Raw genomic sequence first — 16821 nt, 5'->3', positions numbered from 1 at the left:
CAGATTTGGTCAATCGATCAATCACAAACCAAATCGCATCACAACCTCGGGAGGATCTCGGTAACTGTGTCACGAAATCCATGGAAATGTGATCCCATTTCCATTCAGGAATGGACAAACTCTGTAACAATCCTCCTGGTTTCTTCCTCTCAGCTTTCACCTGTTGGCAATTCAGACACTTGGCTACAAATTTAGTCACATCAGATTTCATTTGTTTCCACCCATACTGTGTCTTTAAATCATTATACATTTTCCTACCACCAGGATGAATGCTAAAACGACTGTTGTGCGCTTCTGTCAGTATTCGCTGTCTCAATTCTGAAACATTTGGCACAACAATACGATTATTCACATACAAGACATTGTCACGAACCTGATATTCCGATTGATGTCCAGTTCTGACAATCTCAATAGAATTCTGTACATTCTGATCAACTTTCTGAGCTGTTTTAATTTCCAAAAGCAGCTCTGGTTCAGCTCGAACAGCACACAATCTCAGAGGCTGACGATCTGTCTCAAATATTAATCCAGACAAACAGCAGTCTTCAATCAAATTCGATACACCAATCGTCGATAAGGATAGTGCACATACCTTTCGACTCAGTGCATCTGCTGCTGCATTGGACTTCCCTGGATAATACTTGATTTCACAATCGAAGTCTTTCAATAAATCCAGCCATCTTCTCTGTCTCATATTCAATTCAGATTGTGAAAACAGATATTTCAAGCTTTTATGATCAGAATATATTTCAAATTTCTCACCGTACAGATAATGTTGCCATATCTTCAATGCAAAGACTATGGCTGCCAATTCAAGATCATGAATCGGGTATCGAGTTTCATGAGGTTTCAGTTGTCTTGAGGCATAAGCAATCACATGCCCTCGCTGAAGGAATCGTCAACACAGGCGCACTGGTCAATCTCTTCTTTAACTCAAGAAAACTGGTCTCACATTCCTCAGACCAATTAAACGGAGCATTCTTCTGAGTCAACTGCGTAATTGGTTTGGCAATACTCGAAAAATCTTTAATGAATCGACGGTAATATCCTGCCAAACCCATAAAACTGCGGATTTCCGGCACAAATGTAGGTCTCGGCCAAGAAATCACGGCTTCAACCTTACTAGGATCAACAGATATACCATCTCCTGATATAATGTGACCTAGAAACACAACCTGTTTCAACCAAAATTCGCATTTTGACAGTTTCGCATACAACTTTTCAGTCCTCAGAATTCTCAACACAATCCTCAGATGATCAGAATGCTCAATCATATTATTCGAATAAATCAATATATCATCAATGAATATGATCACAAAATTATCCAAGTATTTCTGAAAGACGCGGTTCATCAATCCCATAAATACCGCCGGTGCATTCGTCAAACCAAAAGGCATGACAATAAACTCATAATGTCCATACCTGGTTCTGAATGCTGTCTTTGAGATATCAGAATCCCTGACTCTCAGTTGATGGTATCCAGATCTCAAGTCGATCTTGGAATACACAGATGAACATTGCAACTGATCAAACAGATCATCAATACGAGGCAATGAATATTTATTCTTTACCGTTGCCTTGTTCAGTTGCCGGTAGTCGATACAAAGTCTCATCGACCCATCCTTCTTTCTCACGAACAGTACTGGAGCACCCCAAGGAGATACACTCGGTCTGATATATCCCTTGGCCAGTAAATCCTCCAACTGTTCTTTCAATTCTTTCAACTCGATCGGTGCCATCCTATAAGGAGCTCTCGAAATCGGGACTGTTCCTGGCATTAACTCAATGCTGAAGTCTATCTCTCGAATCGGAGGCAATCCAGGAATCTCATCTGGAAAGACATCAGCAAATTCACACACCACTGGCAAATCCGCCAATGCTGGGCTCGTTTTCAGTAAATCAACTGAATATACCAGGAATCCATCCGCTCCCTTCTGCAATAATCGAGTCATATTCATAGCAGATATCAAAGGAATTCTCGCTCGAGAACCCTTACCATAAAATTTCCACTCTTCAGCCATCTCAGGTCTGAATCGAACAATCTTGTGGAAACAATCGACTGTAGCTCGGTACTTGGTCAACATGTCGATGCCGACAATACAATTAAAATCAGATAAACCAAGCACAATACAGTCTAGCTCAATCGTATGTCCATCGTACTGCAACTACATCATCGGGTGCATCCTGTGCCTGCTCCTCGGTCAAAGCAAAAACTCTGGCCTGCTGTCTCGGAGGCTGGCTCACGATCTGGCCCCCTCCTGGCCTCTGCTGTGACAGAGTAGACGGTGCTGGCTGAAAGGAATGAACGGCAGAAGATCGTCTCCCTGCCTGAGCCACGGATCCCGATGACTCAGCTGCCTGTGATCCCTGGGCACTCCTCTGGGGACACACTCGGGCAAAGTGTCCCTACTGTTTACAGATACGACAGCTGCCAACTACTCCTCGGCACTGATCTGTGGAATTTCTCCCTCCACAAGTACCACAGTATGGTCCAGTATAACTTTGGCTCTGACCGATCTGTCTCGAGCCACTCGAACTGGACGAGGTAGTCCCTGATTTCTTGAATTGCTTCCCTCTAGCCTTCAAGAAATCCTTCTTTCCGGTACTGCTGCTGCTGCCACCTTCAAATCGAGGAGGTGGTCGTTGTCCCAATACTGGAACCACAAACGAAGCCTATTTCTGCCTTATCAGGCCTGCCTCGGCTCCCTTGGCTCTGTTTAGGGCATCGGTAAAGTTGTTGGGCCTCCCAGTATTCACCAGAGTAAAAATTTCAGGATTTAGACCATTTATGAACTGGTCTGCTACGGCCTCATCATGTTCAGCTACGTGGGGAGCAAATCGGAGCAATGTCGAAAACTTAGCCACATAATCCTCAATGTTCAACTGGCCTTGTTTCAGGTTTGCAAACTCGGCTCCCTTGTCCTTCCTATAAGAAACTGGAAAGAACCGTAGATAGAATTCAGTCTTAAACACATTCCAGGTAATGGCCGTACCTCTCTGTTCCAATGCCCTTCTAGTCGTAATCCACCAGTGTTTAGCAACGTCATGCAACTGGTGTATTATCAGTTTCACCCTCTTTTCCTCAGTATACTCCAAAGAGTCAAACAGTGATTCAATGTCGTCCAACCAACTTTCACATTCCACGGAGTTCTCCGTTCCTTTCAAAGTCGGTGGATGAAATGACTGAAACCTTTTCAGCAATTTCTCCATTGCTGTAGGTGTCACATCCATGGGAGGATTCGAGGTACTCCCCTGTTCTGGCATTCTCCTCGGAGGCATATCTGATAACCAAAAGGGTTAGCAGTTCCAACAATAATCCCGTTTCAAGCCTCCCTGGATCATCTTACAGCTGATCCATTCCAATAATACACAATACCATATCAATAGCAGATAAGTCAGGTAACATGTATTAAAGCAGTAAACATGCTAGCAATCAAAAGCAAGGAAAGAAAATCTCATTCTACCCCGCTCACTAGCTCCTATCTCAATCTCACGGATCTATCGCTTTGTTACCACCTGTTGTGGGGACCCGGACGCTAATTAAGTTCTTAATCATAATTGGGACTAATTAATCAATTAAAAACAGGGTCTAAATTTTTTTTTAAAATGCGGAACGTAGTGACATACAACATATATACATATCAGTATATACAATACAAATCCTGTATTACAACACCTTTATTCAAACTAGGGTTTGACAACTACTATCAAGTGTTCAACCCTATCTCTAGTCCAAGTCCGGTGCCACCACTCTAATCACGATCTCTCCTCATCTCCTGGACCCTGATCCTGTCCCACCTGTTGTCAAGTACACATACAGACAAGACAACAGCCGGATATACCGGTGAGAATATAATCCCAGTATAAATCAATGAAACATGCAATCATATAAACCATATAAAGCATGTAATCAGGTAACAGAATATGTAACAAATCTGAAACATAATCAATATCATGCTGTCGACAATACTCGTAGATCTACAATTCAGACTAGACTCAATCCTAGTCTAGGGATCCCGGTTTCCAGATGTGGTATTCCTATATCGAATTCCGTAAAGGATGGGACCATAATCTCTATTACTCGATATAACCAGTGCCCTGGTATTCCTATATCGAATTCCGTAATAGAAGAATTCCAATACCCTTTACTCGATATAACCAAATATGGTGTTCCTATATCGAATTCCGTAATATATTCCATTACTCGATATAACCAAACATCCAGTGTCCTGGCCTAACCGTCAAGGACTGTAGCTCTATCGCTAGCATCCTATCTTGAGACATAGTGCAATGTGCCGTGGCGATACCACCACTATCCGGCACTTCTGTCACAAGATAACTCGTCTAATACCTGTCATCTAAATTCAAGAGAACAAGTACATTAATCAATGTAATGCAATTATCCATGCAATAAAATAAAGTATGTAATTTAGGGAAACCCAAGTCTAAACCGACTCAAGTCCATCTCCCAATACCACATTGACTTATACCTTTCTTTCGTCGGTTTCTGGCTCAGTCGAAGTCCTGAACTCACGGCCTGTCTGGCAATGACAATATCAATAATCTCATATCAATATACCGTCCAAATCAATAACAATCTGATCAATCTGGACTTAATTCAAAATCAATGGTATAACGGTACAATTCCAATATCCTTGTCTATACCAATTCACCAGATATTGATTACAATCTATAACCCATATCCAATACAATCCGTAATCCAATCACAAGTCAAATCTGTCCGGTATAAACTGAGTATAATCAGAAATTCATAACAATTCCACAATCAGTCTATTTCTTAATCTGACTTCGATTCTACGATGTCTAATATGTCAAGAACATCATATATGAATCCTATTCAATTATGACATTAGCATAATTTCAAAGCATGTCAAAACGTAGCAAAACTTACGTCAAAGTGTAGCCTACGTCGATAGGATTACAGTACTGAAGTCGGATTCAAATTCTGACGGACGGATTTCTCAGAAAAGGCGTAAGGATTTTCAACACAAAAACAGAACCCTTTTTTCGATTATTCTTGCTTCTGAATCTTCAAAGTTAAGGATAAACGTATATATATTACAAGTTGCTCGGTTAAAGAAACGTGGCTCATTTCCATACAATTCAGGCAGCGCTCGAGCGGTGATAATGTGCCGCTCGGGCGTGGCACTCTCTGTCCTCACCCTTCCTCTTTGGCGCTCGGGCGGTCATAAACTACCGCTCGGGCGCCACCAGTTCTGTCCAACATTGCACCCTTCTTGTAAAATCTCATTTCGTGTCCCGATTAATCCTTTCGTAATCATATCAAATTATAAATCCATAATTACATATTACTCGGATTAAATTTCCGGGCATTACAACTGAGTACATTCTATCCATATCTAACAAATAATACATATAGAGACACAAACATTAAAATCATACGTTTATTTAAAATAAGCTTGTAATCATAAATCATTTAATCATAAAGCTTTCCATCATCATATATCATTATGGGTGAAGTTTGATCTTTGAAAGTGACTAGCTATATCATGACTAGCTATATAATGTTGTCGACTGATCATTCTTAGTTCACCATTGCACATGGGGACGGGCAATAGGCACCGCCGTAAATGGAAATATGGTCGTTAGGCTTCCTCTGGGGCCTTCTCCCGTAAACGGGCTCCGTCTGTGGCCTTCTCCCAAACAATATTCACAATAATAATATATCATATCATATTTGTCACAGTCAATTCAAATCCTTCAAAATATTTGTTTTTCCTTTTTATTCATAAAATATCAAGTCCCTTTCAAATTAGTAAAATAACATTATAACAGTAAAAAATCGTACAACTTATCATACATCATAAAATTCCATATTTTCATCATAAACATTTTAAAATATCATTTAGCATGCACTATGATTCTTCAGGACACTGTCGAGCCTTTCGTACTACCCGGCACACAAAATGCCATTTTACCCTAGACTCTAAAATTCTCGATTTTGACGTTTTCTTACTTCTATCAACTCAAGCCTATCCCAAACTGTCATATAAGCTTAAAATCGATTTATAATATTTTTCTTAGACGTAAACCCGAGCTTTTTGATTTATTTACTTAATCATTAAAATGTTGGAACATTCCTTGTTTGCAATCTTGATTTTGATGTATAAACTTGTAATTTTGTTTCTAATAAATTTAGCGCAGAAGTTGAAACTGATCAGGATTCAAAATGATCGGTTATCGAGTCAAAACTGAAGCTATCGAGACACAAAACTGAAAGCGCCAACTAATTGACCAAACTGAATCAGTTCAACTGATATATAAAAGATCAGTTCAAATGATTGTCCAGCTGATAGGTAGTTCAGTAGAAGATATTCAAAAGCCCGACCAGCTGATGAAGAGCTCAACTGATGAAGAGCTCAGCTGACCAGTTCAACTGAAGGAGTGAAATCAGTTCAGCAGACGAGCCAATTGATTTCACCAAACCAATTCAAGATCAGTTCAACTGACCAATTCAGAACATCGGTTAGGAATCAATCAGTTTTGCAGAACACGACAATCTTATTCAAATGGAATCTAGCTGTGCACATTAAAAAAAAAAAGCTTTTGTCCAGTCAAAGAACAATAATATACGTTGCAGTAGAACTTAAAGCCAAAATGTTCGGAAAGTACAGATATATTTAAAGGAATGAATTCAAATTGAAACGAGCATATTTGATGAGTCTTAGTGTACCGTCTCATTGCCTCTATAAATACCAAACCAAGATTTTCACGCCCCGAATCCGAAGCTTCGGTGACATCCGGCATTGTTTAACAATTACATGAAAACAATTAAGCCTCGTATCGAAATTTCGAAACCAGTCTTTTTCATAAATTAAACATTGTCTTTACATTGACAATAGAATTAGAAATACATCAGACTTTCAAATAGCGGAAACAAAAAGAAAGCAAAATCTTGAGTTCTGATCTTGATCTTTGATTCACCAACCCTAGAAAACATCTTGCTCTTCCTCATTCTGTTGCTCCTCATTTTTATCTGAAATTTGTAAGGGGTGAGTGTTTTGGGAAACACTCAGCAAGTGGGGGGTCGATCGATTCCAAAGATACATATAGAACTTAGTTTTCTTAAAACGTTCTTTTAACAGACTTTCAAAACTTAATATTCTTGGCTTATCAAGACAGAGACAAATCGAATAAATGACAGAATTCATCAGATGATTCAGAACATTTCAGGAACAGATCAATTCAAAACAGAACATATCAGAACAGACAGAACACTGTTACTCATCTCATTTCCATGGTCAAATTGTCCCCAATATGTTAGTCCTCTAAGGGGTGAGGCCAGAACATGGTTTTATACCCACCAATGGGGGCCAGAACAGAACATGGTTTTATACCCACCAATAGAGGCCAGACAGAACATGGTTTTATACCCACCAATGTGGGACAGACATAATTAAAATTCTCGTCCCATATCAAATTGAGTCGTAACAGTGTACACAGAATTCAGAAACAACAGACAGACTTATCAGATTTCTCAGAGTTCAAGATTTCAGATTTTTAAACAGACACAGCGGAATCAAAGATATTCGAAGAGCGAACGAAGCATTTAATCGATCGAAATTTTAAAAGTTAGACTGACATTTTCGAAATTTAGGACACACATACATGCATGCAATATCAAAGTTTAAAATACAACAAAATATGTAACAAAAGCCCACTTACTTGAATTTTTACACAATTCTCTTTTTTGAAATTTCGGCAGCACTTCAGCGCAACTTCACAAATACTGTCTTCGATCGGGGAACACTTCGGATGGGGTTATTGTACTGGACTGCACGAACTTTCTTTCTTTTCCCTTGCTTTACTTGGCCGAAACTTGTAGGGTGAGGGGAAAGGGGAAAACCGAATTTCTTGCTTGCTTTTGGGGTGCCTTTCTCTCAACCTAGATGAGTGGTATTTATAGGCACAAAAACCCTTCCACATAGCCACCCCTTGGCCGAATTCTTGGTCACCAAGAAAGTCTTGAATGTAATCATAATGTTGGTCCAAACTTTCATGCATAAATCTCCAAAATCCCATGCATTCTTCAAGTTCTAAATTAGTCATGAATGTGGCTCAAAATCTCATGCACTCCTTAATTGTCACCTTGATTTTATAAAGGGTCATTTCCTGCATCATCAATATGTCCTAGCCCTTAGCTCCTCCCGCAGCTCCTTCATGGGTTAATGTAAAGGTTAATTCTTGCACATTTAATTTGTCCAAACTCTTGGCTCAACTTATAGCTCCCTTTTTGGTCTTGTTAGGACAAACTTGGTTGAGCTGCTTTGAGCTGAAAGATCGAGTCCTTGAGCCGGGGTTTTACTCCTCCCGCGACAACTCTTCGATGGATGCGGTTATTTGCAGCTCGGCCTCCTATTGAGCTAATCCCAGAGCTTTGAAACTACCTCCTCAAGTTATATTAGCTGAAAATATAAGTTCATATTTAAGTTTATAATTAGTGAAAGCGTTCTGATCTTAGATTAAGCTAATTTTTAAGCTTGTATATTTCTTACCTGATTTATTTTGGATCGGAAGATCCCGGGTTCTCACATCCCTCCCTCCTTATTAAAAGTTTCGTCCTCGAAACTTGCATTAACTTGTTCTTTCGAATAGATGAGGGTATTGTGATCGCATTTTCTCCTCGAGTTCCCATGTTGCCTCTCTTTCGGTATGATTTGACCACTGTACTTTGACATAAGGTATTGTCCGATTTCTCAACACTTGGTCTTTTGAGTCCACTATTCGAGTAGGGACTTCTTCGTATTTGAGTTCTTCATTGAGGTTTCCCTCAATCATCAGTGGTGCAACCTTGAGTATATGACTAGGGTATGAGACATACTTCCTCAGCTGTGAGATATGGAAAACATTATGTGTCCTGGACATATCAGGCGGTAAAGCTAGACGGTAGGCTAAGGTTCCTATCTTCTCCAGTATTTCGAACGGTCCCACATATCTCGGATTCAACTTTCCGGATTTACTGAACCGAACTACTCCTTTTCATGGGAGAGACCTTAACGTAAGCTTTCTCACCAATTTCCAACTGTAAGGGTCGTCTCTTCATATCGGCCTAGCTCTTCTGCCTATCTTGGGCTGCCTTGAGTCTCTCCTTGATTATGACTACTTTATCAACGGTTAACTGAATAAGTTCTGGTCCGGTAACATATTTTTCTCCGACCTCATCCCAATATAGAGGCGACCTACACTTCATTCCGTACAATGTCTCATATGGAGCCATCTCGATGCTACTGTGATAGCTGTTGTTATAGGCGAACTCGATCAAAGGTAACTGTTCACTCCAATTTCCAGCAAAATCCAGCGCACATGCCCTCAGCTTATCCTCAAGGGTCTGAATTGTCCTTTCGGTTTGGACATCAGTCTGGGGAAGATAGGCCGTGCTGAGAGTAACATTGGTTCCCATAGTCTTTTGGAAACTTTTCCAAAATCTTGATACAAATCTTGGATCTCTGTCAGACAGAATACTCGCTGGAACTCTATGTAGCCTCACTATGTTGTCCATATACAAAGTGGCTAATTTATCCAAATTATAATTCATTCTTACTGGCAAGAAATGGGCAGACTTGGTCAATCTGTCAATGATCACCCAGATCCCATCGTGACCCTGTCTTGATCGTGGTAGTCCTACTACGAAATCCATGGAGATGTTCTCCCACTTCCACTCTGGTATCTCCAATGGCTTTAAAAGTCCTCCAGGCCTTTGATGTTCCGACTTGACTTGTTGACAGACCATCTACATCTTTCTTCATACCGTTCCATCAGTAATTATTTTTCAAATCCCGATACATCTTGGTGCTTCCTGGATGTACTGAAAATCTCGATTTATGTGCCTCGGCCATCACTTCTTCTCGAATCCATCGATGTTTGGCGCATACAATCGTCCTTTCATCCAGAGTATCCCATTATTATCTATTTGAAATTCTAGAATTTTTCCTTCTTGGATTTGTTCTTTAATTTTGAGGGATGGCCTCTCGGAGACCTGGTTGTACCGATAATGAAGATAAGTTCACCTTGCCAGGGTTCCTTCGGCTCAACGCATCTGCCACCTTAATTGTCTTACCCGGATGGTAATTGATTGACAAATCATAGTCTTTGAGAAGTTCCATCCACCTTCTTTGCCTCATATTTAATTCCTTTTGAGTGAAAATATACTTGAGGCTCTGGTGATCAGTAAACACCTCACATTTTACTCCATAAAGGTAGTGTCTCCAGATTTTTAGCGCAGATACCACTGCGGGTAACTATAGATCATGTGTGGGGTAATTCTGCTCATAGGGTTTCAATTGCCGTGAGGCATAAGCAATTACCTGACCCTCTTGCATATGCACACACCCTAATCCTCCCTTTGAAGCATCACTGTATATAGTGAAATTCTTACCATCCTCGGGAAGAACTAGTACTGTTGTGGATGCGAGTTTTGTCTTCAGAGTTTCAAAACTTCTTTCACAAACTTCATCCCAAATAAATTTTGATTTTTTTGAGTAAGTTTGGTGAGTGGAATGGATATCAAAGAAAATCCTTCCACAAATTTTCTATAGTAGCCAGCTAAACCCAGAAAACTCCTTACTTCAGTCACTGTCTTTGGTTGTGGCCAATCTTGATTGCTTCCACCTTCTTAGAGTCTACTGACACCCCTAATTCAGAAATTACATGGCCTAAGAACGCCACACTTTTTCACCAAAATTCACATTTCTTGAATTTGGCTTATAGTTCTTTTCCTCGAAGTGTCTGCAAGGTGAGACGCAGATGTTCTCTGTGTTCTTCCTCACTAGGTGAGTACACAAGAATATCATCTATGAAAACGACCACAAATTTGTCGAGGTATGGTTTGAACACTCGATTCATCAGGTCCATGAATGCTGCAGGAGCATCGGTTAGGCCAAAAGGCATTACCGTGAATTCGTAATGTCCATACCTTGTCCTAAACGCAGTTTTATGGATAACCTCGACTTTGACCTTCAACTGGTGGTAACCAGATCTCAGATCTAGTTTTGAGAAAACTTTATCTCCTTTTAGCTAATCGAAAATATCATCTATTCTCGGGAGTGGGTACTTATTCTGTAACGTTCCGAAAATTTGAAAGTCCACGTGAACCACATGCATGCAAACTATTGTATTTTTAGGTATTTTATTAAATTGTTTTAATGCTTTAAATGCATGTTTATTTCATTAATTATGTTTTAATTTATTGTTTATTTAAAGTTCATGCAATCTAGGATGTTATTTTAAATTTTATATTTAATTATTTTTATTCATTTTATGCATAATCATGCATGATAGGATTTAATTCATGAAATTTTAGAAATTCATGCATTAGGTTTTCTAAGTGCATTTTACGCCCGAACGAGGAACGAAGACCGGAGAATTTTCAGAAAAAATATTTTATTATATGATCTATTTTTATAAATTAATTTAAAGCGTTTTTAAGAGTATTTTCAAAAAATGGGATTTTATTTGGGTATTTTTACCCGCAAGATTTTATTTTTAACGATATGGAAATTTTATCGATCCGGGAGACTTTTTAAAAGTTCGTCTAATATTTTCAAAATCTTTTCAACACGAAATATTTTTCAGGAGTGCGTTTGGATTTAATGGGCCTATTTTTAAATTTATTGGCCTTAAAATTCTTTTCAAACTCTTAATTAAGAAATTGGGTCCCATTAGCTATTTGTTGTCTATTTAAATAATACTAAACCTACACTAAACCAAACATTTGCCCCCGTCAGCCGACACCCTCCCCACTCACCATTATTCCTCTCGTTTTCAGCAGCCTCCACCTCCTCCACTCACAAGATTTCTCGTTATTTTTGCTGCTACAAAGTTCGGTGACTCCATTTTTCCTTTGCTCATCCCTTCGGCTAGTGATTATCCGAGCGTTTGTCCTCAAAAAAAATCCAAGGCACGCTATGTACTTTAATTTTGCATCATACTCGTTCTATGTATGCTGTTATGTGCTTTATTGGTTCTGAATTTTCTCGATCCCGCATGATACAAGACAGTTTTCGATTTTTGGTTCAAGTTCTAGCATCCCTTACATTTAACTCATGTTTTATTGCTGGGTTTTGCAAAGGGGCTGTTGTCTTGCACTATCAGGGGACTGTACACGAACAGGTTGAAAGAATTTAGGTGCTGGAGTCGTGGCTGGGTCTCGTGGTTCGGTTGTAGGATGAAGGGGAACATCGGGTGATGTGTGTAGGGGCTGGATCTCGGGTGCGTGCATGGAGGGCTGTGCATGGCTTGATCCTAGCCAAGGAACCAACTCCCTGGGGTCTGTGATGGAACTAGGAGAAGGCTGAGGGTAGCTGGTCATGGCCACTAAATGGTTCGAAGGATTTTGGCTAGGTGCTCTCGAGTGGGACGGGGAAGGGTCTTTGTTGGGGAGATGCTCATGTCCGAGAGATTGGGAAACTTAGGGTGTGCTTTGGAAAGTCCAGGGGTGAGTCCTTGAGTGTTGCACGGTCCAGCATGGGGCTGGTACAGAACAGGTTTAGTCTAAAGGGGGCTGAAATCGCGTTGGCTAAGTATGAACTTAGGGTGCAAAGTGCTCTTGAATTCTTCGGTTATGTCCAGCAGCTTTTTGGGGCATTTCGGGGACCTTAGTGAATCTGGTATGCGTGGTTTTAGGCCCTTTTAAGTGTTTATTAGGCGTGGTAAAAAGTTGGGAATAAATCGCTTAAGTTTCGGGTTGATTCGGGTTAAAACCGGGACCCCAGTCCAAGTTTTAAAACGAATCGGTTAAGCTTTTAAATTGGCTCGATTTTACGTGTAAGAAATAATTTTAATATGTTTTGGGATGATCTTAAGGACTTTGGTAAGTTTCGGGTCAATTTTAGAGGTCCAAGGGTGAAACGATAATTTTTGGGTTTCCAAGGGCAAAATGGTCATTTTGCACCCGGTTTAAGATTTTGGTCCTAGCAGCGCCCTGAGCACAAACCATGATATTTTTAAATGTTCATGCATCACGTTTATGATTTTTACGCTATTATAATAAGGGGAAATTGCATATACTACCCTCGTGATATCCCGAGTTGGCATAAATCTCCTCGTGAAAAATATATCATCTAAAAACTCCCTGTTTTTTTAAATGTCCAGCTCACGCATGCCAACCATGCTTTTAGTCAAACAAAATTTGTTTATTGTCCAAAATGCCCCTCCTTAAATAATAAGCTCAATTATTTCATTTTCATTTTTGCTGTGTTAGAATCCGATGAAGCTTTTGCCCTAACCTTCTCGAAATCAATCGTTGGAGCTGGGTGGTGTTTTCGTCGGTTATCTCAGTAAGTTAATGTTTTTTCTTTACAGCATAGAGACATCATGGAATCGACAGTTAGGATTGAGTTGTGGCATGGTGGGAAATTTGATGAGCAGCGCAACAATATATACAGAGGTGGTAAGAAATTTGTTATTCCAGATGTTGATCTTGATAGGTTTTGCCTCGATGACTTGTTTGATATGTTAAAAGCGGCTGGAGGACAACAAATGAATGCGCATTTTTTCTTTCAATTGCCGAAAAATGCATTTACCACTGAAATGGTGCAGATTGTTGGTGATGCAGAGATCCGCACGATGTGTGATTGCTTTAGGAATCAAAGTGCTATAACATTGTGGTCACAAGAAAATTATTTCACTCCACTGAAAGATGCAAATATTGGTGTTGGAAGTAATCCAAGTGATGATACAAAGGCTGGACCACAAGTACTGAATGCAACTGATGATAATGAAGGTGTGACAAGTGAGTCATTTGGGAGTGACCCGATAGATGATAATCACATTGGACTTGATGATGTTTCAATTGGAGATGATGAAGACTCATTAGATGGTAGCTTTCATGAATCTGATGAGGATGTGGATTCATAATCTTCTACAGAGAATGATGAAGGAGATGAAAAGGCCACAGAGTTTTGGTATAGCGACATTGAGGTAGAGGATGAACTTATTAGTTTGGCAAGTTCTGATGATGAGGATTCTTGTCGAAAACATCATTTCTTCTCTGACAGAATGAACATGAAAAGGTTTGAACTGGTAGTGGGTATGAAATTCAAAGATGTGCACGAATTTAGAAGTGTTCTTGTTGATTGGACTGTGAGATCTGGAGTGGAGCTAGTGTTTAAAAAGAATGAGAAAAGTAAGGTTACTGCAGTGTGCAAAGCCGGATGTGAATGGAGATTGCATGCCAATTTGGTAATGGGAGGGCCAACATTTCAGGTAAAAACTCTTTCTGGAAAACATACATGTGTTAGGGCTAGTAGCAACAACTTGGCGACGTATAAATATTTGTCTAAAAGAATTGAAATGATTGTGTGCGAGAATCCTACAATTCCAGTGGAGAAGCTTAAAAGAGTTATAAGAAGAAAATGTAATGTAGATGTGAGCAAATATAAAGCATACAGGGCCAAGAAAGCTGCTCTAGAAAAACTTAAAGGAAAGTTTAAAGATCATTATCTTAAACTTTGGGATTACTGTGAGACCGTTAGGAAATATAACCCAGGTAGCAAGATTTTAGTAAAAAGGGATCACTCATTTTCTGTGCCTACATTTCAAAGAATGTATTTTAGTCTTCAAGCATTGAAGTCTGGGTTTTTAGCTGGTTGTCGACCTGTTATAGGTCTTGATGGATGTTTTCTGAAAACAAATTACGGTGGACAACTTTTAGTAGCTATTGGCAGAGATGGAAATGAAAATGTTTTCCCAATAGCAATGGCAGTGGTGAAAGTGGAGAATTTTGATAATTGGAGATGGTTCATCAATGAGTTGTTGGAAGACATCGGATTCGAGAGATGGACATTCATCAGTGACAGACAAAAGGGGCTGTTAGAGGCGCTTAATGAGCTTGCACCAGAGTGTGAACATAGATTTTGTGTACGCCATTTGTACCAAAATTTTGCAAGGAAGCATCCTGGTTTAGAATTGAAAGGAATGTTGTGGGCAGCCGCAAGTACAACAAACAAGAATGAGTTTGCTATGTGGATGAAAAGAATAGAAGCAGCTGATAGAAAGACTTCTCCAGATCATGAGACTGCGGCTGAATGGTTGAACAAAATCCCACCTGCTCATTGGACCAGGTCTCATTTCCTTCTTTCTTCATTTTCTGATGTTATTGTTAATAACATGACTGAATCTTTTAATAGCTACATTTTGGAGGCAAGAGATATGCCCATAATCTCTATGTTTGAATGGATTAGAACCAAATTAATGACAAGAATTCAGGTGAAGAGGGAGGGAATAAAGAAGTATGGGGGTGAGATTTGTCCTAACATTGTTAAAACATTGAATGAGAACGAACAAAAGAGCAGAAATTGTGCTGTTTTCTTTGTGGAATGATGGAGTACCAGATCCAGACTCCAAATGGACAAAATGTTGTTGATTTAGCAAAAAAAGAATGCAGCTGTGGGAGGTTTCAACTGTGTGGATATCCTTGTGCACATGCTTGTGCAGCAATAAGAGAACATCGGATGCAGGTTTCTGAATTTGTACACCAATATTACAAGAAGGAGGCCTACTTAAGGACATATTCTTACATGATTCATGCAGTACCAGGTGAAGATGATTATTGTAAGACAGAATATGAGCCTCTAGGGCCACCCGAGGTGAAGAAAAGAGCTGGAAGGCCTAAGAAAAAAAGGAAAAAGGGAGTAGATGAGGTACAAAAGACTTCTACAAGACAAGGATTGACCCACACATGCTCTAATTGTTTGGAAACAGGCCATAATAAATCTAGTTGCACAAATCCTACGCATGATAGATCTAGGTGTTATCAGGTATGAGATTGAGATTGTGTTTGTTGATGCTTGAGTAACGAATAAATGACTGAGTTTGTCTTCATTTTTCAGGGCTCATCAAGAATTCAAAGCAGGAGAAGAAAAACAAATGCATCCAAGAGTGTTAGAACAATTTCTAATCAGGTATTAATATTGTGCATTATTTACAAAACTCATATAACTTTCATTTTCAGGACACAACTCCTACCGAGAGTGAAAGAGCAGCAACTTCACCTCCAGTATCACAACATCAATCACTGTCTTCAAGCAAGAACATGAGGGTCTCACAACGACATCCATCATCCTCACAGCAAGAACAATCCTCTACTGCAACTAAACCACCGAAGGCAAGGTCTTGTAGTGGTAATTCTATCACTGCTCGTGCTCATGCTCGTGCTAGTGCAAGAACACATGAAAATGCAACAGCAAGTGCAACAGCAAATGCAATGGGAAGTGTATATGTGAGTGCAGTGGCAAATGCTTCATGTCGAGGGAAAACTTTGCTGTAAAACATTGATATGCTAACAATGTTCATTGTGTCGTTTTGTTACTTTTCGAACAAGTGTACCTTTGATTGTAAGGAAAACTTTGATGTGAAAACTTTGATGTCAAGACTTTGCAACCTTATTATAAATCGACATACTAAATATTTCAGATTACATTAGAGTTGCTTGAACAACGTTTTCATAATCAACAAGACATAGTTACTGCATATTACAAGCAAAGCACAATAACCCCAAATTACAAGCAAAGCTCAGTAACCCCAAATTACATCAACCTAACACAAGGAACCTTATTACAAAATAACTAGAATCCATCTTACAAAACTCATCAAAGCTTGCATCTGCATTAGGTGTTGGATCGGACTTTAAAAATCTTAAATTGAAGTATCACTTCTTCATTGTCGTTGTCGGGTGAGCTCTCGGTTGCTGGCCTTGGCGTTGAGGTCGATGCATTCCCAGCGTCCATCTCAGACTTCACTTTGGAGGAACCTCCAACATCAACACTTTGTACAATTTCAGGC

At 39.6% G+C, this 16821-nt stretch overlaps 1 protein-coding gene across 1 annotated transcript; it reads left to right on the top strand.

Annotated features, from left to right (window-relative positions):
• Positions 1-12504: 12504 nt before the first annotated feature.
• Positions 12505-16218, top strand: LOC140839034 (uncharacterized). The gene is made up of 4 exons (XM_073205663.1): positions 12505-12621; positions 13342-13858; positions 13907-15797; positions 15870-16218. The coding sequence occupies exons 1-3, from the start codon at positions 12505-12507 to the stop codon at positions 15358-15360; spliced, it is 2088 nt and encodes a 695-aa protein (XP_073061764.1). The 3' UTR covers positions 15361-15797; positions 15870-16218.
• The last annotated feature ends 603 nt before the right edge of the window (positions 16219-16821 follow it).

Source organism: Primulina eburnea, chromosome 8, assembly GCF_022965805.1.
Source record: "Primulina eburnea isolate SZY01 chromosome 8, ASM2296580v1, whole genome shotgun sequence".
Classification (NCBI taxonomy): domain Eukaryota; kingdom Viridiplantae; phylum Streptophyta; class Magnoliopsida; order Lamiales; family Gesneriaceae; genus Primulina; species Primulina eburnea.
The sequence above is the reverse complement of the archived record's forward strand: the minus strand, read 5'-3'. Positions and strand labels throughout refer to the sequence as shown.